Raw genomic sequence first — 24,253 nt, forward strand, 5'->3', positions numbered from 1 at the left:
CAGCTATGTTAACAGGTTCAGGATTTTTTACACCCTTAAGGTAATTTTTAAGAAAAGTGCTCATAGGTTTTGCACCGAATAATTTGTTTGCACTTATTTTTGAATAATACCGTTCGTGCAGTGAAAAAGGGCAGATAAAGTGATATTTGAGCTCATAAAAATGAGGTTTTAAATTCAATTTTCCTACAAATTGTACTGTACAAACAATTTAAAGGTTAAAGCATTGGACTAGGTATTTTCACTGTTTGACATGCATCGATATATTCATTCCTATTCATTTCATCTGTGTCCTGTTAAGGCTTAGTGCGCAAACAATAAACAAAATCATTGAAAACGAATTCATTGTTTTCGAATAGATCTTTCACACAACGCTCCTTGGTTAGCAGGGATTCATTCGAAACTAGTACCGTGATTGAAGAAACAATCCGAGCAGCACAACTGCACAACGGAATAATGCATTACCTATGGATTGAAAAGCTTATTTAAACAGAGTGAGACTGGTAAATACCCGTAGGGTACATACATCACTCGCTCCGACACGTTAGTGAAATGGAGGAAAATCAAACGTTCTTAGTTTTTAGCAAGGGGATTGATATTTCAACGCGAATCCCACACCACACATTGTTCACTTCTTTGGTTTGTGTGTTTTTTACTTATGTTTCTGTAGCAACTCTATATTTGCAGCAACTATAGATACCAACATAGATTGATTGTAAAGATTCCAGAAGCCGTGAATGCAGCACATTCTGGTTAAAAACAGGTATTGCAGTTTTAAAATGTGATCTTTTCACCATCTAGTATTAAATTTGTTTAATTGAATTAAATTAAATAATTGTTATTTGTTCATACATTTAACTGTAATACAGTAATTTATTTTAACTGCATTTAACAGTGCTATAGTATGTGTGTATGGCCACTAATATTCTTTGTTTAATAACTGTATTGATATGAAATGTCACTTTTTATATGTTAGTAAAACTATGTAATTTTAAACACAAAAAATAAAGGAAAATCGAATTTATATTTATATACTTTCGAAAAATTTCCAGTGACTAGTGTTATTGGTGTAAACCTCAAACATATTGTTTTTGTATGAACTTTTCATTGAATATCATCGAATGTCATCAATTTTTGCTTCACGCTTCACGGTGCGACATCATTAGGCGGAATGTATTATTGTACAGGTAGAAATCTAAGTATTAAAATCTTTATAGTTTCAGAAAATGGTGTGGATATAAATTACCCGATGAATAGTTGATTTAAATCAAATCAGATTAAACTATACTAAATTATAATAGTAAGATCGATAACAATTCCGCGCAAGCTGTTGCTCTTTCAGTTTTCATAGAACTGCGCTACACGAGCTTAAAATACCAACCTAGCAAAGCGCTACTCGTCGTCTTGTACTCTTTTATCCCGTTTTAACTAACCAATGTTTCATTGTATTAGATGTATTAGATGTCTTTTAATTAAACCAGAAGTGCGTCAAATGTAATCAATGAATGTTGTCTGTAACGAAAGTGTAAATAAACATCCATTTGAAGTATTATTCTCTATAGAGTAAGCGAATGAATCATTCACCATACTGCACCCGTTCACGATCCAACTACTGGAGGTTTGCGTTCAACAAAACTCACAATCAGCCGATGGGATATTCGCTTCGGGGACGATTCCGTAAACTATACGACGGTAAGCATATTAAGGAATCCATGGCGAATCAATTCCCAAAATGCAGCTCTTCCGAAATGTGAAAAGACATGGAATGCTACATGACACAGTGCGCTCAAGTAGATTTATTTGTCGTTCAACTTTTTCAAATATCTGAATCGCAAACATGTCCAAAGAATGGAAGTGGCCCAAGCCCTTGGCATCGCCAGAATGCACTGTATGGCGTTTTGTCCATGTGCCCACCAAAGGATATATTTAAATCCATGAATGGACGAGAATTGAAAATAAATTTTATCGATAGAGATTTAGTAGAAATAATAGGAGAATGCACTCAACGAAATTTATCTTTTCACGATCCGTCTGTTCTTGTTAGATTGGTCAATAGATGCAATGGAAAAGGCCGAGAAAGCGAAGATCGTTAGACCGTTTTACCTTCCTTAAAATAAGTACAACCAACAACTTAAAAAAAATACAACCAAATATTGATTGTTACGACGTAAGATAACTTTTATATCAATCGACGAAATGTATAATGAACTAAATAAAGGAGTTACATACATTTAATGTTTATAGTGAAATTAAAGGAAACAAACTTAGACGAAGAAAAAGATCGTACGCAAACACGCTAATAAAATTTTCTTTTTATTGTGTATTTTACAGTCATATGAATAGTTCAATAACATTTCTTAAACTAATCTGCAAGCAAATGCATTCACATATTGTATAGTGACTCCGAGTGAAAAATGTAATCTTTATTTCTTCACGTTTGCAATACATTGTACCAAGCACGAAGAAAACTATCGCGTCAAAGAACACTGCAAATTCAATTTATTCTGGCTAACTTTTAGATTTCTCGTTTTGGGATCAGTTTGCTGTACATCGTGCATCTATTTTCCGTCTGCTTTCTTGTGCTGACCAAACGATGGACATCCTTGAGCTCAATAGATCCACTTGTGAAATAAAAGCTGATAGCTTTTTTCTATGTAGCACGAAGAAAATAAATCAATTTATCATCGCTAAGAAGCAACTCTTGCGCATTAAGATTTTGGAAACGTTGAACGTATTTGGCTTGTCTAGATATTTAATCTGTGTTTGGAATATCACATACGCATAGACACATTTGCAAAGAAGTTAAATTATGTTAGCACAAGTAGCGGACATATGACAAAATATACGTCTATTTTATGCATTGGCCATACAATTATAACAATAAAGTTGAGCCAACTTGCATTTGGTTTTCAGCTTAACATGCAAATAACATACGCAAATATTTAACTGAGAGCAAAATAACGTAGGGGCAGTCTAGTGGTCTATTAAATGGATGCACCAGCTCTTTCAAGGCCTAGATGCCAAATCACAATAAAAATAATAATAATCAAAATATGGAGAACACAAAGAAGAATGTTAAAATGTAATAATCAATATGGCTGTAATAACATTGAAGTTGTCTGCATTTCTTCTCATTGAATTAGTTTTTTTTTTCGAAAATATAGAACTTTTAACATTTTTTAATTTTGTGCCTAGAATTAACTAGTTACACTTTGTAAATGATCGAAACAATGTAATTTTTAACATTCTTGGCGAATAATAAAATCAGCCATATTAATACACGTGCCAAAAGAAGGTATAAGAAGAATATCTCTTTCGACGATATGCTCACCGTAACGGTGGTTTCCGGTTGAGTTTAAATTGATATTAAATAAGCATCATCACCGTCGCTGAATGATGAAATAAAATAACAATAACAGTAGCAATGATACGTCAGAAAGCGAAACGATTCGTTCTGCTTCCGGTTTATCTGTTGTCTGGCGTGTCTCGGTCGATTTTTTATGTTCGTTCAGATGCTTCGTGCAAAACAGCAGCACGCGCACTCTGTACAGCAAGTATATCAACATTTTCTTTTCGACCAGAAGAAGGATGTGGGAAAACGTTCGTTGATACAGAGCCGAAAGTACGATAAGCGGAGGTAACGAAGGCGACGGGCACGGGGAGAGAAAATTGGTACTAAAACTGTGTGTTTAAGAGCAAAAGAGCGCAAATATAGTGAGCTAAATGAATGAATGAGAGAGAGAGAGAAGCATGGGTACGTGTGGGAGGCAAAGCGAAGAAAATTTAGACAAAATTCGACAGCGGTCGCGATGGAGGTGCGAAAGGAATGTGACGAGTGAAAGAGTAAATAAAGTATGCAATTATGATCTCCTTTTATCATGCTGTTTCAATCCTATTTTCCGCCTGTTGTACGATACCATTAGCATACTTTGATAATGCTGCTTGAGGACGAGAGGATTGTGTGGAATGACGACGGTACGTTTAAGTGATTGTGTTGTGGGAAAATAGCTTTGATCATATTGGAAATTTTGCCAGACGCTACCAGTCCGCCGCATGCGAACGCTGCATTTTTTTTTTGTTCAGCTTCGGCTCGTATTCGTGCTGAAGTTTAAGCGGGGAAATTTCGTGCAGTGCTTCCGAACACTCGATGTTTGCTATACCACTCGCTCATCTTTGGCGTTTCACTCACACGGCAGGGGAATGTATACAGTTTTGTTTTGATTCCTTTCGTTCGTAGCTTACAACAGGATTCGTGATATAATTACATTATTTCCCCTCTTGCGTTGCGTATCGGTAAGCTCTGTTTATTTATATGGAATCCTTAGTCGTGCCGTCCTTTACACGTACACACCAATACAATGTCACACTCTTACATAGTGTAGAAGAATGTTCGGTGGTGGTAGCCATAAGCGTGCACATAAACACAGTGATATTCATTCAATTACAATTATCGTAATGGCGCCAGATCGTCCTTTAGTGGTTGTGCCGTAATCGAGAAAAGTGGCCATTGTACGGGAAGCCGGGTAGGGTCGAAGACACTTAGGCAGAATGGAAGTGAGACCCCTTCGTTAGAGAAATTCGAAGAGAACGAGTGACTCGGTGTGTGAGAGACTATATAGTCTCAGAGAGTATTGCGCTCTGTTTTGATTTTTTCCACCCGTAGCTCCACGAGATCCACAATTTGTTCTCATTTTCCTGCATCCAGGATGCTTGTGAAGCTGAAATGATTTGGACTAGCGGCAACATTTGTGTAGATAGGCTCACGCAGCAAGGATGTGTTTCTTGTCCATCGTAGTAGGGCTGAGTAAAAAAGATATTCGGTGGTCGATAAAATAACAACATACTTTTTTAAACGCGTGTAACTCTGGAATGCAAACTTCTTGATTGAAAAGTGTAAGCGAATGATCTCGTTATATCAATGTAAAATCGGTATTATGCCAAATTGTGTGGTAAAATAGAACTTATTTTAGCTATAACGACGGTATTCGTACTACATGATGTATGATGGGGCATTCTTATGTTTGTTATCTCGTCCTATTTCAAAGTGTCTGTGTTCTTTGTGCTTGTTAAAAAAATAATATCGAATGTTGTTAATTAGATGAAAGTGCAGTGGCGAACCTTTAGTTCAAGACTTTAATTATTGTAATATTATTTTCGACGATTGTTGAAATTTTGTTATAATCCGTCAATTTTATTTCAAAGTTTACAGTAATATACTTTGATTACGCTTCCCTTCATGACGGTAAAAAATACTAGATTTAATGTGCAGTTGTGATTTTTGCTTGTGTTTTTCTTTGTAACTAAGCATACATTACAATCAATGCAACGTTTAATCACTGTGCATTATTGTAGTATGAGAAAGTATCTAGAAAACATAGCTCTTTAGAGAAATAAGGCAATGTGTGTGGATCTTAACATCGACTCTTATAAAGAGTGAAGTATTAAAGTTATTGAGTGAAAAAGTTTGTGCAAAATTAGGTCAAAATGTGTATGTGTTTCTAGCATCATAAATAAAAAGTAAAAAAAAAAAATACATGTACGACCAAGTTAGTACATACAACAAAATCAAAGCTTAATTCATGTCTCAAATCTGAAGAGAATATATCTTCCAAACTGCTAACATCAAGCAGAATAATCAATTGCGGTAAGTGCATTTTTTAAAAAATAAAATCATAACACAAAACAAATTAAAAATGTTAGTTTTAAAAGTTCCATGAAACATGTTTGGTACCAAGAGATTAAGGCAGAGTTTTGCATAACCTCCTTTTTAATTTTCCATCCTTTCTATTTCAACTATATCTACCAATGTATGAGCAGAGAAGGGAACATACTTTCGGATACAACACAGAAAGAGTAATTACGTCTGGGACAGGGGTCCTGGTGTAATGTAAAGTAGTTTTTTATTTCTAATAGTAATCTCATTACGCGTCTTTTAAAGCAATGAAACATTGTGTAGAGAGAGAAGCATAATAAACAATTAACTGGCGAATGTTGATGCGGTTTGGTTATTAATTCACTTGCATTCATAATGTGACTGCGAAAGTCAGATTACATCGTTGATGCTTTCGAGGCATAATGATATAATAAGATAACAGTAACCGTAAAATACTCCTGTACATGAGTTTTTTTTTTTTTTCATAAAAATTAAGACAACTGGTAATAAGCATTTATTCATCACAATATATGTTTGTTTGGAATGTTTGAACGTTCATCTCATCTAAAGGTTGTGGTTGTTGTGCATTTATATTTCCCCCTGAATCAAATCGATCGAAGTAACGACCTGTGGGTTTTTTATTAGATTGAACGTGTCTGGTAGCAAAGAAAGCAAAAAATAAACAAAATTGATTGATTGACATTGTTTGATACGTAACTCAAGAGAACACAAAAAGCCTATTCTGTACATAACAAAACATGGTAACGTACTAAAATAAAATCGTAGAAGTTCCTAACACTGCATGTAGAACTCTGTAGTATGTTTGTTTGTTTCACTCAAAATAAAAATAAATGTTGTAATAAATATGAAATAATAATAAAGTTAATTAGGACCATTATTTGTGAACTGTTTAACAAATTTATATACTTCGTGATGTGTATGATTCTAATCGCACTGTGTTGTGAATATTTCCATGCCACGTGCCACACAAAGTTAAGCTCTAGAAAACGTTTGCCTTGGAGGGTAAAATTATCCTCTAGCGCGAACAAGGGAAAATGTGCACAGTCTTTCTTTACTTTTCCCATTTCCGGACTCCTCTTTTGATTCGCGATACGGTACAAAGCATCAGCAACAAATGCTGCCGTGAAAGAGTAATGCTTTTTTTCGGGGAGCGGCACTTTTTGCAATCACTTGATTGCCATTTTCCGAAAAAGGCTCTCTCAGATTGGGTCGCAGTCCTTCCAAGCTAGCGATACAGAGTAAACATGGAGAGGAAGAAGGAAATGGAATGATGGACGTATAAGTTTAATGGAATGTGTAGGTGTTGGATCTGGCTTACCGGACTAGAATGAGTTGCATTCAAAGGGGAAGCTCCCATGAGAGTTGGAAGATATTGCTTCGAGCGTGTACGAGCTCTCAATAAAATAAGATAGATTGACAAAAAGTATGGAGAAACCACTCATACAACTGTGTTACAAAACAATCGACAGATTGATTTCCAAACAAAAGAATACACTCATTGAGGTGTGAAGAAATGTTACATGCTTTTGTAAATTAGTTTATTAATATCATCCAGAAAACATCAGACGGATGCAATGCAGAATCATTTTTGTTTTTAGTTTTTTAGTTTTAAAAGTTCTTACTTCAAAAAATCATTGGTAAATAATACACTGTGATGCAAGTAAGTTTAGTATTAAAAGAGATATGTATTTCTTTATACTTTGATATTATTTTTATTTTGATTTACGATTGATTAATAACCTTTTAAATTCAAAATATATTTACACTGGTTTATAATGGAATGGTATAAAGAGTCACAACAAATAAATGTGCATTTGCAGACTGTAGGGAATTTGACTTCATAAATTTTTCTTTTGTGGTGAAGCCACATATTTTACTGTTAATTGTCCTTTTTCTGTATTGTGGAGTGAATTATGTATGGATGTAAATAAACATACACATAATTATTCTGTCTTTCTTGCTCTATTTTATGCTGCCAAATACCAAACGCTGTGCTAATAAGCTTCGCGTACTCCTTCAACAAATAAACAATACCCACTCTCAGTCGTCATACTGAAGGTTTGAGAACAAACAACAATGAGGTACCCGTTGTAGTGTTAACTCACATATAATGAATATGCAAGCTTAGTAGCAGGAAGCTGGCGAAAAACTTTCTTTTATATGTGTCAGTGCCAGTCCGACTTCTTCCTCTTCAATAGGATACAGTTGCAAGCACACGAACTAACTGACTAACTAACTCACTAACTATCTAACAACCAGCATAATATATAAAAATCTGAATGCTTTCGAGATCACTATTCCCTTCACAAAACATTTCGCTCCTTTCTGTCTTTTGTGAAATATTTCGTTACGGTGCCCGATGAGTAACTGATCTAAATTGGAGTGAAATATAATTTGAAATATATCTATGGAGCAGGTAGAAGCATTCAAAATAATTGACACCCGTGCCTTCCGCGCTAATACACGCTAATAAGAGGCCAATAAAATCAATAAGCCCAACGTCTATATTCTAATAAGTATACAATATAAATATATTGTATAAATATTTACTCAACTATTGTATAAATTTTTCCTCTTAAAAGCATACAATAAAGCAATATAGCATCCATTCAAAGGGATCAGAAAATGAGCGCAATAGAATATGTTTAAAAATTATTACCGAAATTATTACGAATGTAAAGCAATGTTGTAAATTTGTTGTAGTTTAATCAATTTTATGGAATATTTAACTACATTTAATATTCCATAGGAATATTTGCTATAACAATAGGTGATGAAGTATTTATTTTATTACAAGAATCTCTAGACATGTGAAGAGAACGATTTTGAATGAGTTGACAGTTGTTAGTTTGATAAAACTGTCAAATTTTTTATTAGCCTTTACATGCATATTCGTGAAAATTTCCAACTATCTGATCATGTGTGTTACGTGTGAAGGAGGGTTGTAGTATAATTATTACATTAAAAAAAAAAACAAAAAAGTAGTCCCAGGGGCGGTCAACATGCACGACCTAACAACATGCCCATCGTGAGTTCCAGACTACAACGAACCGCCCTCCGTAGCAAGGACTTATTATTACTTGTTATTATTATTAGTAAAATGTTTTGAGGGACACTTTACATTCGACTTTATAGGAAAATACAGTTCTTAGTCTCATTTCTCAGTTCTCGAGAGTCTCATTTAAATACATTCCTAGAAAATATCGGAATTTTCTGCATATATTGATAAAATTTCATATGCGATTCATTTGGCGGTATTTCAACAGGTTAAATTTTAATTAATTTCTTAAACTTTCTCTCATAAATGAAAATGAATGCTTTTTCTACAGTACACTACGAAAAAAGAATTACAATATCTTTTATATATTCAGTGTCTCGTAATATCGAGGGCATTGAATAAAACCTTATTAACTTCGTATGCAAAATACAACAAATATATTTCGAAAAAAAAGGAAATGTTTCAATCGGTGAAGAAATCAGGTTATTCATTTATGATGCTTCAATTTAATACATTCATGCTAGGTACAATAAACATGAAAATTCCTCTAAATTACATTCTGCATGTAGAAAATGCGAATTAGTCAGAGGATATCACGAACTCTCATTGAAGTATCAGTCAGGGGATGATCAGTAAAGCGACGAAAAATTCACTCAGAATACACTCACACATAAAACCCTCCACACTTCACACTTCATGAGCGTCACATACCAAATCACAATTCAGTTACTTCCGTACCAAAATGCATGGCATTGTCCATACAATATACTCAGAAGGATATAACCGTATCGGATTCGTTTTATATCGTACTCTTCTCCGACTAGCCTAAAATGCTTTTTACCGGCACTTTTGCCGGTTTGGCCCGCCAGTGTGCGGCAAAACTGTAAGCGTCTTATGTGTGGTTGGTTGGATTTGCCAGCACCACGTGACCACTGGTTGACTAGAAAGTATCGCGCAGAGAAACGAGGGGGTAAGGGCACACACATTGTCTATTAGAAGAGCCAACCTTTGCAAGAAGCAGAAGAGATGCAAAAGGGTAGACGAAATCAATTTAATATTTTTCCATTTTCAATTTTCTGTATGTGTCCACCTACTAACTCTGTTCAATTCTGCTGGCTTGTGCTTCGTTTCTTACGCTTTAGCAATCCTTTGTTATTTCGGAACGATATCACATGCTAGGTCCCAAAATCTGCATCTCTGTACCCCACGCTGAGTTATTTTTTCTTCTTTGTTCAATCTGCTTTGCGTTCAATAGACGAGAGAATTGTCCTGCAACGGCAAAATCAATTTTATAGATTTGCCAACAAGTTTGCATCAGTTTCAAAGTACTAATAAAGTGTGACCTATTTAATTACTAATATACTTGTTTCCATTTGACATAGCGTTAATACAAAACTATCAATAATTAAATTTAAAGGGAAAATAGAGTGGAAGTGTTATTGTTGTACCGTAGTGTTATTGGAAGTGTTATTGTTGTACAGTAGATAATCATTGAATGCTATCATAATGAAAGTATAATAGTATCAATTAAAATAATTAGTAGCAGTAAAATTATTAGTTTCAGGGTCAAAAACTCACCATGGTCATGCTAGCGCGCTAGTTTGCTTCAGCCGAAACTTCTACAATTGGCCAATACGACACTTCTGCAATTAGCAACTTAAATAGAGGAATGGGTCTCTTTTGCCCAAGATACTTCTTTCTTACTTCTCTTTTCATTCTAAAAACATTATAAACGCGATCGTGATGAAAATAATGTATCATACAGGCAAATATTATTGCTCGTTAAGAAGGTCCTATGTATGTGTTTTAATAAAGGTAGCTGTTGTGGAAGTTATTATAACAACATGTCAGGTTAGGCATTTTAAACATTCTTCTTGAATTTGAATGATGCTCTCATACTGACCATACCTCATACTAGGTTATTGCTTTAACAATATGTTAAGGCCAGATGCGTTACAAGCTAGGTAAACAAAAAGAATCAGAACAATTTACAGTACGAAAAAAGAATCAGAATAATATAAAAACCAAAATAAAAGAAACTTTTCAAGGAATGATAACATTTTCAAATATAGCAGCCAAAAACTAGCGCAATGTGTAATTTTACTGATTACCAAAACAGAAACATATCAATGATAAATATGAATAGCTTATTAGTATAATATAGCGAGCATTACATGAATATGGTTGAATATACTATTTGATTTTTTTAATGGTTTATTAAAGTCAAGTTCTCCTCTACAAGATTAAGATATTCAAGGTGTAAAAAAATCGTGGTGATGGCTGAATATGGCTTTAAGGTATACTGAGAAAAATAAACAAAAGTATCATCATACCTATACAAAAATGTCATTTAATCAACTTTTAGAGCGGCTGTTCATTACTTAAGATAACCAAGAAAATGATAGGTAAACATTTACAGCACGAAAGGAAACTTCGAATTAGAAAGAAAACATAATTGAAGATTTAATTGAACACTCGTTAAACATCCCTCAAATTATTATTATTTAACGCTGAAAAAACATAAACACATTATTATGATTTTTTCTGCTTATGATTATCATTATTCCGATGATAGCCAATTGTCCAAGATTCGCCAAATAGCGTCGCGCCATGATGTTAATATCGATGACTTGCGATGATATTCGATGAGTAGTCGATGCGCAAGCCATACAATGGTAAGAATGAGCATCTATACTGTTACTGTTGTACGAATGTAACCGAAATAGGACAAAATTAGTGTGACTAAAATTTCTTATAAATAGTTACTCTATACAGTGTACTATACACTGTATATCAACGTAACTATAAGTCATAGACTAATCTGCAAACTCAACGGAAAAATTGATTACACACCCACAAACGCTAAGATAAAGACAGCATGCCACAATATAGTTATCAGCACGATCATCTTTTTCCGATTCCTGCAATGCAATGATACCCTGTAACGGGTTTTTGAGTAACATACTTTTGAAAGATTTGTTGTTTCATTATAATATATTCATACAGATTGTATATCTCTAAGAGCTCTTAAACAATGATTCCAGGGTATGCGTGTTTTGTTTACTAAATTTTTTGAATGCTTTTTGATTTGTGTCCGGGTAGATTAAACTATTTATTGTTAGCTTTCATAAATTATTTGGATACAATTGATTATTGGATCTATTCGACAATTTATTGCATGTTGCTCCATATTTTTTGAATTATTTGTTAAAAATAGATTATAAATGATTAGATTAGGATTAATCTAATCCTACTAATTGTGGTAATGGGTAAAAAATATGCGGAAAACTGTTAATTAATCATTGATCGAATCCAAACATAATGGGAAAGCACAAAAAATCATGAGATTTATCAACGAAAAAACAGAACTACCAGAATGACCAGTATATAAATTAATACATCCACATTAATGATTTGAAGAATTTTTTAAATATTATACTTTTCCATATAATAACCATCATTTAGCATACAACGATTATTTTTTTAATTAAATTTAAAAGAGCTAACCCGTCGTATTTTAATAAGTAAGCAACATTTGAATCTCGATCAGTGGCGGATCTAACGGTAGGCGGTCTAGGCGGTCGTCTGGGGCCCCGCCGATTTAGGGGCCCCGTAGATCGCTAGTCTATAGTATGCCGTATGGATAGAGTACTAGCGACAAAGGCTCCCGGAAGGATGGACGTTGGGGCCCCAAGGCTGGCGTTTCATAGGCACTCCTCCCCCTCCCCCCATCCACCCCCGCCATCAAAAAATTTAGAGCCTGTGACTGATGATCGTAGGGCCCCCCGACGGCATTTCAAGTTTACTGTTCATTCTCCCATGAGCAAGTTCAGTATCAGTACCAACCAGCCCCTCCCCTAAAACACCATTTACAGGGGGCCTCAACTCGTCTTACCGCCAGGGCCCCCGATACTCTTAATCCGCCACTGATCTAGATACAGCTACTCTACTATATTTTATGTGAAATGAATCATGAAACAAACTTCAAAACATATACCAAATATCAGATACATAAGCAATCGAAAAACCAAAGCCCACCATTAAACCAAAACCTCACAAAACACAAAACTTCATCATGTTAAACATGCAATTGTGCCCGATTGTTTTGACATTTGATGTTTTGGTGTGACTATTTCGCCCATTTCCAAAGTCATATTTCATAAATAAAATCTTACATGTTAAATGTAAGCACTAAATTATTTATAGAGCACAATCTTTAATATGGCATTTATATCTCATATTCCCCTAACCATTGACAAGTAAAAGTATTTGTTTTACATACGATTTGATTAGTGATTTTTATGTCCATATTCATTTGATTTCATCTTAAGAACAGGATACAAAAAACTTTTACGAAATGAAATGAATTCAAATATTGAGTTAAATATTTTTTCTGCATTTTTAATTTTTTTAATGCCAACATTGTTTAGTTTACGTTTAGAAAAATATTTGAATTTTAAAGTTATTTTTGTAATGCAATTAAAAATTTTATAATATATTTTTTAGAGTGCCTAAGGTACCTATTTGGAACCCTTTTAATTACTTGTTTTGACTCACACATCACACAATAGTACCATCAATTGAAAAGCGATCTTATTAAATAGGGAAAACAGAATTTCCAAATATCATCAGCCTCCGGTTGGAGGCTTTTATCCTTCAAACGTTGGCACTATTTCCACCACCCTATTGCGTTCCTCGTTTTATTTTGAGCGCTTTTCATTTTTAATGGTGTTCTTTCATATATCGCGTAACACCGTTGTAACGGCTGCTAAGTTGCGGAAGGGGTCCGTGTGAGATTCGGTGTATGCTGAGTTGTTGCGCTTTGCAGATGCGTCCTGGATATTCGTAGAACATTAAAATGCTCTTTGAAACATTTATATCGACTACAAGCAAAACCCATTCGCCTTTAAAAGCATTTTCACCATACATTTCGGAATGTGAGACGGAAGAGAATATAACGGCTGCGTTTTCTATGCCATGATGCATGGTCAGAAATCTTCCTTTCGACAACACATATACTGGAGACCTTTTCTATCACGGTGTTTAATTTTTGTTGTTGTCATCCTTTCGGTCTCCATGAAAGGCTTTAGAACGGTTAAGTTACTTTTTTGATAGTATTTCAAAATGAATGTCAAGAAATAGTGAAACAAAGAAGATAACTTTTGAACAAATTCGAGAGTTTTGTGTAAATTCCAAATAAATTACATTCATATAGTAGTATATAGTTATATAATATTTTTTCAGTAACTTTGGAGATTGCCTTGATCGAACGATGCGTGAATTGATGATGATAATGATGATTCCACCTTCACCCCTGCATAGGCTGGAAAAGGAGGAATACTATTTAGATATGTTCTGAAATGTTAAGAAAAGAGAGAAGGTTAATATACATTGATACGAATACTATTTAGATATGGTCTGAAATTGCGAGAAAAGAGAGAAGATTGATATGCATTCATTCTGTTAGTATGATTTAAGATATGTTTTTTTATTCACGTATATAACAGTTGTATTGATGATGCTTATGATGATGGTCACACCTCTACCCCTGCATATGGTCCAGAAGGACGGAACTACAATTTAGATACTTTTTTTTATTTACAATAAATGTATAAATGTCCAATAGGGCTGGACAACATTTTATGTTCGCTTTATAGTTTTCTAATCAGTACGCGTCAGGATGGCCAATTCCATTTCACGCACGTGTGTCTTGAAATTATGAAGACTAGATTATATTTTTCATATTTTTTATTATTACTAGTATAAGTATTATTATTAGTATCATTATCACTAAATAGTGATGACGTTAGCGTAGCATTACATACAATACGGTACATATTTCTTACATCATTTAAACAAAACACTGTTCTTAATGTAATGAATATTTGACACTCTACATGGCATCAGCTTGAATTTACGCTCGTGCGTTCAATGTAGCTTTCGAATGTCCAAAGAGATTCAGTTTCGCTTGCATTACGTTCACGAGGGAATTAAGGAATGAAAAAATGGTTCTTTTTATTAACCTAATTGATTGTCTCTTCCTTCAGTCCAGTCAGTCAGTGTCGTTGCATGGAGTTATGCTATTACTTTTTTAACGTAAAAATACACTATAGCATCTAGTTTCTACAGCAGTTTCAATCAAAGAAAAAGGAGTAACACATTTTATTTGGTATGATCATAAAACGTTTGCAAAACCTATATTGTTACTAAGCGTTATTTTACCATCAAAACTTATTCATTATTATTCGAGGGGTCGGTAAAGAGCTTATAAAATGCCGTCCGCAAACAGAGTTTTTACGGTACGAGTATAGAATTTGCGTGAATATTTTATACTTTCTTGCTTCATTGATGTATTACTGTATTGCTATTGATAATGAGTCAATTAAACTGTAATTAAGGATACATAGGTAAATTTTTGACATGTTACGTGTAACGTGCCGATTACAAGATACAAATGTATTGTCGGTTATCTTAATAACGCTGTCCCGTGGTCTTGAAAATTTAATTTTGGCTTGAACTATAATTAACCAGCAAAAGCTATATTGCTGAACTAAAATTTCTTGAAGTGGTTCTTATTAGCAGCCACATTAGGTAAATTGGAAAGTGAGAACAATAAAAAATGCGAGTAAAATTTAAAAAAAAATGATTCGAGATAAACCAATAAAATATCCTGGGCTCAAATTCGGAACAATCATAAGCCGACTGCAATTGTTGCGTCTAGTTAGAGGAATATTTCTCATACAATGTATTCCACGATATAATAGGCCTCGTATATCCGACGTGATTTAATTGATTGGTAGTCTTAAAAATTAACTCTATATTTTTTCTAATTCAAATGTTATTTATGCAAAGAGAGACAGAGAGAGAGAGAGCGAGAGAGAGAGAGAGAGAGAGAGAGAGAGCGAGAGATTATCAGCTACATCAACGGTGATAGCATTACCATAATTTTCGACTACTCGAGATTTCACCAAATGCGTTATTTTGTGCTTTGTATCTTATGTTAAAAAAGGCTTCCAAGGCTTTATATCAAAAATCACCAAAGCTGAAATCTTGTTTGCAATGTTTGATTTGAAATTCTGAATAAATGGTCGGTTAGGAAAAAAATGATATTACTGAAATGCATTTAGTTTTCTTTTTCTACTAGTTTCTGAGTAACGTCACATTATTTACAGAATTTGTAGAGTTTCTGTAAAATGTGTAATAATGCATTTGCTTGATTTTAAGCATAATGACAATGACGCTGATACAGGAATGCAAGCGTTTACTGGCAAATATTCACAATAAAAAAAACTTCAGTAAAACAGAATAAAAATCCATTACGTAACATCAGGAAGAAGAACAAGAATAAATCAAGTAGATAAAGCAGAACAAGAAGAATTATATATCTAGATAGTTAAAATCTATACAAGCTTAAACGCACAGTTTTGGAAAATGTTTATATTTAAAATCGTGTGAAAACTAAGACCCGGCAATGTTTTTATGAAAATGGGAATTATCTGAAAGTAGTAGACTCCCCATATCTACCACAGAATAGTTTCCCTTGAAATCTCCGAGACCTGAAAACCCATACTCTCTCCACGTTATTACAAACACAGATCCCGAAATAAAAACATTGATTTTTGCCCTTTTTTTGCATTATCTAATCGTTATTTCGGAAAAGGAAAATTATAGCGCATAGAATATACCAAACGTTGCATTTATACTAATGATGAAGTCCTACTGTGGTTTGAAAAGTCTGTGACACAAGCACACAACAATTAACTCGTCTACCACCAAAAACCTCAGGGCACCGAGGGGGAATCGAAATGGGTGCATGCACATGCATGAAAGTGCAACAGTTAAAACCATTCAATTTCATGATTGCATCCATAAATAAAGCGATCTCCAGTAACAAACCTCCACGCTTGTGTTCGCGTGTACAGGATATAAGAGTGTTGGTGCGACGAGGTAGAAGAGAATTCGCTTGGCAGCGACAGGCCGAAGTACATAATTATTATTGGTATAATTTCGATTGAAACGAAATTAATTTAAATTAACAGAGAATGCAGAAAGCAATTCGCAAATTTATGCATTAATTCTCTGCATATTCATTCGGTTTCAATCCCTCTCGGCGAATTGGGTGTTCATTGCATGTGTGGAGGGGTTCTGAGTATTTTGAACCATCCACTCGTTGTTTCTAGCAAGGGTGCATTATAGTGTAAAGTCATTGCGGTGGCGCATGCAGAAAATGTATACAGGGCACATTGTTATGGGGAAGAGTGTGTCGGGCAGGTGATAATTTAAATTGCCTCAAACCTATGCTACCGCAGCCATCCCCACTCGAACCGATTCTAGAGATTGCATCAACAATTTACAATGCATGCCAAAAATGTGCACCATGCTGATAAAATAATATTTTAGGGTAAATTGAATTTTATTTGTTATTTGATATTTGTTAGTTCTCATACCATTAAATTAAAAAACTTATGCTAGATATTCAGCCAGCCACGTAGAACATTCGTCAACTCGTATGACTTTACACCATTTACATCATGCATGAGTTCTAGCCACGAATGAACCGTGCCCCAATATGTAGGATTAACTATCCTGCTATGGGGTAATCAATAAGTCACTAAAAAGCCAAGCCCATTAGTAGTTCAGACAGGCCTTGACTGACAATGGTGGTTGTGCCAAAAAAGAGGAAGATTCTAGAACTTATTTTCAAAGGAGAATTCGTACGATCTAAGCATTACAACTTAAAGAATCCACGTTTTGTTTCGTCGAGTATAAGCGAGTATTTGAGTTGAGCATATACCTATTATTATAAAGTAATTATTACAAAGCTCTAATTTTCTTTACTGTTTTTCATTTTGTTCTGTTATGTTTACTGTTATGTTTATTGAAAATGCATTCAAAATCCTTAAATATGACTTTAAACTCGCTTGACGCGTGTGTCGTTGTACGAAGAGACCCACTGTTGCTTTCACCACGCGGTTTCAGTTGGAGGGTCGTCATATTGCAGAGGGTAGAGCAATAACAGGCAATGCAAATTAATTGCGATGAAAATGTGTGCTTTGGATGTTGCCAAACCAGCCCGCAATTTATCGTTTCCAGCTTGTTTTTGTTCATCAGCTTCCCATCACCGTACTGCTAGCTACCCCGATCAATCATGTTGTACCCATGAACTTTGCTGCGTTTTGTAAATGGTTGGACAACCGCAGCAAAAGAGCAGAGTGGAAACTAGAGGTCGGTGCCTACTGATTCGGCTAAAAGCGAATGCATCGCGAGTGTCCCTACTTTATGGTGGTGTTAGTGTGTATACGTACAAGTAAATGATTCTGAACATTTGCGTATTTCTATGTAGGCATTGAAAAGGATCGTAATAATCAGAAGGTAGTAAAAAAATGATACAATCAGAAAACAGATCATTTACTCCTCACACAGCGTGCTTGCGTAACGAAGAGAGAAAAGGATATCGAATGTGAGCAGAGCATAACAGAAAAGGATAAACATCATGAATATACGGCATTTGCTCTTGGTACTCTATTAAGCGCTTTCCCTACCATTCGGATTTCCTCTGGCTGCGTAATATCCAAACAATTTTCTCGCCCCTTGTTCTAGCCCTTCCCTATAGCACCACGCAAAGAGGGATGAAATCCGCATGGCGTTGCATGTGATTATATTAATTACATTTTACAAGCAATTATAATATAAATTAATTAACGCGTGCAAAATTCAGTTCCTGTCTCATGAATGCCGCACACTCTTGAGGGAGCGATTGTAGAGACGGGTTACCATTGCCATATTGCACTACAGATAGTGATGATACAGGGGTTCCCGCATCAGCTTACATTACACTTGTTGGTTGTCTTTAGTTTGTGTAGCTCAAAATGTTTAGTTTATTTGTTTGGCTTATTTATGGTTTGTACATATTGTTTATGTTTTTCGAATTTTATTTTATATGACACACAAACGGTTTATCGGATTCGGTAGAGACACGAACCCTGTCCTTGGAGACCGATTGGGAATGCAAATTACTGCATGGCGGCGGAGATTATTATGTACTCGAATGTGGTTTTTGATGTTGCTTTTATTGATATGTTGCCTTGCAGGGAAGAAGTAAAATGAGCTACAGGAGCACCTATGCGCATACACCCTAACGGATCACAGAACAAATGTTTTAGAGTCGGATGCAATGCGAAAAAGAGACTTTCTGTTCGCTGACACTTTAATGGAATGGAGGAACCAGCCCGATGTCCCTACCGCAAAATTCCGTGGTCAGCGTTATTGCAGTATTGTTCCTCTTTCCCACAAATTGGATTAATTCGCATTGCCTTCATGGCACTTCCCCATCCCAGCGCATGAGCGTAATGAGCATCAAGCATTGAAGGAGGCTGTGCAACAAATTAATAATAAACATTTTATGGCAAAATACTTAGTTTAACTTACCGAATGTAAGGTAGCAAATAGTTACCATCAAATATATGGATAACAAATATTAAGACAAATCACGCAAAATACATGATTTTAATTGTGATGTTTTAAAGGGTTTGAATTCCTGAAAAAATCACGTCTTTGTATATGTAGCATGTGGAAATGCTTTGAACATAGACTATTTAACCCGTTATTTTAATAGAAAGTGTAATATGCTTTCAAAATTCGGTCGCACTCTGTTGCTTGAAATAAAACAGAATTTATTTTTTCGTTTGTTTGATACTATCAAAAATAATAACCTAAACCATCCCAATGAACGCAAAAAATGCTCTCTTTTTTAATATCTCATCTTTCCCACTTTATTTATCTGAATCTGGTTATATCTCTCTCTCTCTTTCTCTCTCTATCTCTCTCTCTCTTTCTCTCTCTCTCTCTCTCGCTCTCTCTTTCCCTCTTTCAAGTATTTATTCTCACTACATTTCATTCGTTCTCTCTACAACCCAATTTGACTTTCTCTCAGAAATACCATTCTTCTAATAATATAATGTTAAACTTATACATGACACAAGGATACATCATTATTGACACTCTTTTGTCATGCAGCATGATACCAAAAACGAGGTTGCGTTGAAAATGGTTATAATTGGCAAAGTTTATTATGGAATAAGAAAAATAAATTAACCAACCGTTGTTTGCCGCATCTCGCATCCTTGATAAGGAACGTTCCTTATGTCGATCGTTGCCTATGCAAACAAATACTTGTAAGGTCTAGTTCCTCGGCTCGATATTAAATTATCTAATACTCATAAGAATTATGAAATTGAGCCTCTCTTTCGCGTATTGTTTTCCATCAACTACCTTTAATGTGGTGTCATAAATATGGTAAATGTACCAATTATGGTGCTACTATCAATATGATTACCTTTAAACATTCAATTACAAGTAATTTACCTTTTTCCACTTGAAGCGATTATGTAGTAAAATAGTCCACTCGCGTGAGCTTACAACATGCCCGTCGCTCGTGGTTCAAGCCTCATATGGACCGTCCCCCCATCGCAAGGACTGACTATTCGGCTACGTGGTACTGAAAAAGTATCGAAAGTCTATCTAGACCGGCATGACCGCGTAGGTCATTACGCCAACAAGGAGAAGCAGAAGATTCGAGATCGACTGTCATTGTTCCCAAACTTATGTTGTTTTTGACAACTGTTTATGATAAACTATACTTTCAGCTTTTTCTAAAATGAACAGCTCAAACAATGAGGAAACAGTGGGACAAATTCTATTGGCAGATAGATAGTACTACAAAAAAACTAAAATGTGTTGTTCGTTGAGAACGTGAGTACCGTAAAAAATGTTCTATAAGTTTTATATCAATGACATTAAAAATTTGAATATTTTCTCTCATAAACAGGCTCGCAGTGTTCATGAATATCTTCAATTCGCTCTTTTGCATAAAAAATTTGCTAGTCCTGTTGTAATAGATTGCCACATTTATGTTTTCCTCGATTTTAGTGTAACATGTAATTCAAATTTATTGTCTTTTTACATAATGTTGTCATTCATTTTGGCATGTTATACCAAAGCCCTAATATAAGGATAGATAACAAATATGCTTCATAATGGACATGCATATCCTACTTCTTCTTTTACTTGGTTTAACGTCCTACGTGGATATGCCGGCTTATACAGAATTTCGAGACTTTATTCAGTACCAGAAAGCCGGATAATATGGCCATGCTACGGGGGAACGGTACATTCTACACTTCTAGCCTACGATGGGCATGTAGTCAAGTCGCGTAACATGAGGACTGTATCACGGAGGCGCCCCGGACATGGATATAAATCGACTGAAGGTTATGAATCTCTTAAGTTAATTCATTATCATTATTGTACGAAATGTATAGGATTTTTATTCTTGTAGGCTTGATGTAGTTGTCGCTTTAAAGTAAAAGTAATCGTTCACGCGAGTATCGTATTTCTTGGAATTACGTACAATTAAGACATTTTTATCATTTCATATTTTCTAACTAATATAAATTTAATCTGTAAAATCTCTCCACACTCCACTGTTATTTTCACGTTGATAATTACTTCTACATTACATTCCGATGTACTTCAATGCAACTGAACCATATTAATATGAATTATCGACAATATTAGTACATCATTACAATCATGTACAATTAAAAGCGAAATTAATTAAATTAAATTTATTTTTAAAAAAAAGGTGAGTGTATGAAATTTGAAGCTATCCATCATTTTACTCATAACGCTAATTGGCTGACAGTTAATTAAAAAAGCACGCGTTCTATTGAAAACCAGACAATGTTAAACAATTTGATTAAAATCTGATGGTCCATTGAGAAAAACAAATCATTTCTTTTTTCCTTATGGTAAATTGTGTCAATTAAAAAACGACAATCCGGTAACATTCAACAGAACGATTGTTGTTTGATGACGAATCCCTTGCCATCGTCAAAAATTAAAAAAAAAATCGCGAACCTTTTTGCGTTTCCATGACAAGATTCTTTTATGAATTAGAAAATGACAATTTCATATATACATGCAATTCTATGTTTTCATCGTTTTGAAATCACTTAAAACACTTAGCCACATCCTATGCGCAGGGATCACAAAACTAAGTTTATATACCAAAATGCACAGTTTTTCTTTGCATCTGTCAAATAATTACAAGCAACGACGATTCGTGCCTTCCAAAAAAGCATGAAAATAATTCGTCGAATCCTGTTCGATTTCCGGGGCCATAGAAAACTGTGATTTTGACAGAAGTTTTCAAGCAGAAATCGTTCGATGGAAAAAAGGCTATTCAACAGCCGGTATTATTATTTTTATTTTTTAACGCATTTTTTATTAGTTTTGATCTCAATTAAAAAGAGAACAATTAATGATGCGGCCAACCAGGCCGTCCTTACAAGAAATAAAAAAAAGAGAACAATATCAGGACCCGGAATGGGGTCCAGGATCTGTTCCAGGACCGATATGGAATCATAATCAATTCAAGGACCAGTATGGGTTTGCGATCAGTTCAAGTATCGGTAGGTATATATTAAAGGAAGTGTATGGGTTCTGGATCAGTCCCAGAACCGATATGGGTTTCAGTGTAAGTTCTGGTATGGGTTCGGAACCAGTGATTCTGGGTAAGGGTCAGCTCCAGCATGAGTTCTGTAAAATTCCAGAATGCGTTTGGGATCAGTCCCAGGATCGGTATGGGTTCTTAATCAGTTTCTCTTAATGTGTGTCTTAGAGTTAAAAATCACCTGCATATTGCGTTGGCTTTTCAAAAATCTTGAGCACGCATCCTCAAGTAATTAAATACTTCCGAAATTATCTTGCATAACCCTTTAACTGGGTCAAATTAATTTGTTGCACTGAAAATTGACATTTAAGAATGTTATCAAACTCAAACCATATTTACCAAATTTTCACATGAAGCTAGAAAGCTAGACTCAAAACATTTCAACACTCCATACAAAACTACACACAAACTAAACGCCTCAGGTTTAAAACCTAGATTGGGGCGCTTTCCATATTATGTTCGTGGGCTGAAATTTCAGCCTGTCAGCTGTTTGCATTGTATAGCAGTTTTCGAGCAGCTATCTAAGTGAATATAATATACAGGTGGGCTTATCCCAAGGTATATTAATTTAGAAAGCTGATTTTTATCGCTTCTGTTTCTAAATGATGATTTTAAGAATATTTTGTGTATTCGTCAAGCCTGCAGAGAGCTTGTTTGAACAAAAGTTTTCACCCATCCTGTCAAAAAGTGATATTCAAATTTGGTTATAAAAAACATGCTATGAGAACACCTGGACTACATGCACTTTGATTCTGGATTCCATCACCGGATCTCTTTAATGCACCTTGAGATAAATGTAAACACCATCTTGTTTTGCCATTTTTCGAGCAGGTACTCGAATCTAATTCTAGCTTTGAAGCTAGAATAATCTAGACTGAAAATTGCTGGCTAGTTTTATTTGTGGTTTTGTATGGAGTGTTTACATGATTTCAGCCTCCAACTGTCAAACTCCATACAAAAAACTAACTAGAATCGTGAAGGGCCCCATTATTAAGTTTAAGCCTGCTATAGCATACATATTTTGTCAAGAAAGATTGAAAACTTTTTGAAATGATGTTTTAAAAAGAATTCTTCTTTTACTTTTTCTTCTTCTTATACCTGGCTTAATAACATACGCGTTGATGCCTCCCAAGAACAATAAAAAAATATTTTTACTCATTTCAAAACGTAAAAATGGAAAGAAAAATATTCTCGATGCATAATTGTTTGTACTCAATTGTAAATGGCTAATGATTTGTTTCAACTGAACAGAATACAGCAGGATTTGTTAGTGCTTTCATTAAAACTTTATTTTCTTGTGCTTTACTGTTATAAAAAAAATCCGCCATGTGCGACTACCGCGTGCAATGAAAATTATTGAAACAACATATAGAATATTCAAATACAGTTGTAGGTTCAAATGATGTAGATGACCTTGCAAAACATCCAAACGCGCTTCAAAACTATCCAAACGATCCATTCTGATTCATAACAACCCATAGAAACTAAATAATAACTGTTCTTATATGGCTTTACAACCGTTGGTATGTACTTGCCTTGACCACTAATAGGGTTTGACGCTCTGTGACTTGCTGATGTATCCATAACAGAATACTCAGTTAGTGACAGCTAGCTAATCGAATAACTGTAAAGCTTACTCTTTACTCTTTACTCTTACCAGTCTAAAAATAAACTTTTTTCAAAAATTTCATTTTTTTCTGTTTTTTTCATTTGCACTCACCAACATCGTATTCACTAATCTAATTAAGTTTTGTTTTTAATATTTTGCAGCATAATTCACAAAACTTGTTATGAATGGACGAACACGGGTTTGTGAGCTAGATCATGATTGTGTAAATCATTACGTTGCAGCACAAAGTCATAAATCGGCCATTGTCAGGAATGCACAGCACTGAAAATGTTGCTGGTAAGTTTTCAACTAACAAAAACCAGCCGTAGTGGCCAGATTTTTTTTTTTTTCATATTTTTAACATATCAGTAGGTTGCAAACGTAGTAATTTTGACGCAACGTATCACACTGAAAAAAATAACATAATAAAGAAAAAGTGGTTTTTATTTTCCTAAGCTGTTT

General features: G+C 34.7%; 1 protein-coding gene across 5 annotated transcripts in view; it reads left to right on the forward strand.

The window, feature by feature from the left end:
* Positions 1-4,723: 4,723 nt before the first annotated feature.
* Positions 4,724-24,253, forward strand: part of LOC120903706 (LIM/homeobox protein Lhx6-like) — a 47,078-nt gene continuing 27,548 nt past the window's right edge. For 2 of the 5 annotated variants that reach the window (XM_040313295.1, XM_040313299.1), the window contains exons 1-3: positions 4,724-4,890; positions 5,200-5,641; positions 23,953-24,088. In XM_040313295.1, coding sequence (XP_040169229.1) covers positions 24,064-24,088 — 25 coding nt within the window. In that variant the 5' untranslated portion in view covers positions 4,724-4,890; positions 5,200-5,641; positions 23,953-24,063. The remainder of the gene's footprint in view (positions 4,891-5,199; positions 5,642-23,952; positions 24,089-24,253) is intronic. The other 3 variants (XM_040313296.1, XM_040313297.1, XM_040313300.1) reach the window with 3 other exon arrangements.

Source organism: Anopheles arabiensis, chromosome 3, assembly GCF_016920715.1.
Source record: "Anopheles arabiensis isolate DONGOLA chromosome 3, AaraD3, whole genome shotgun sequence".
Lineage (NCBI taxonomy): Eukaryota > Metazoa > Arthropoda > Insecta > Diptera > Culicidae > Anopheles > Anopheles arabiensis.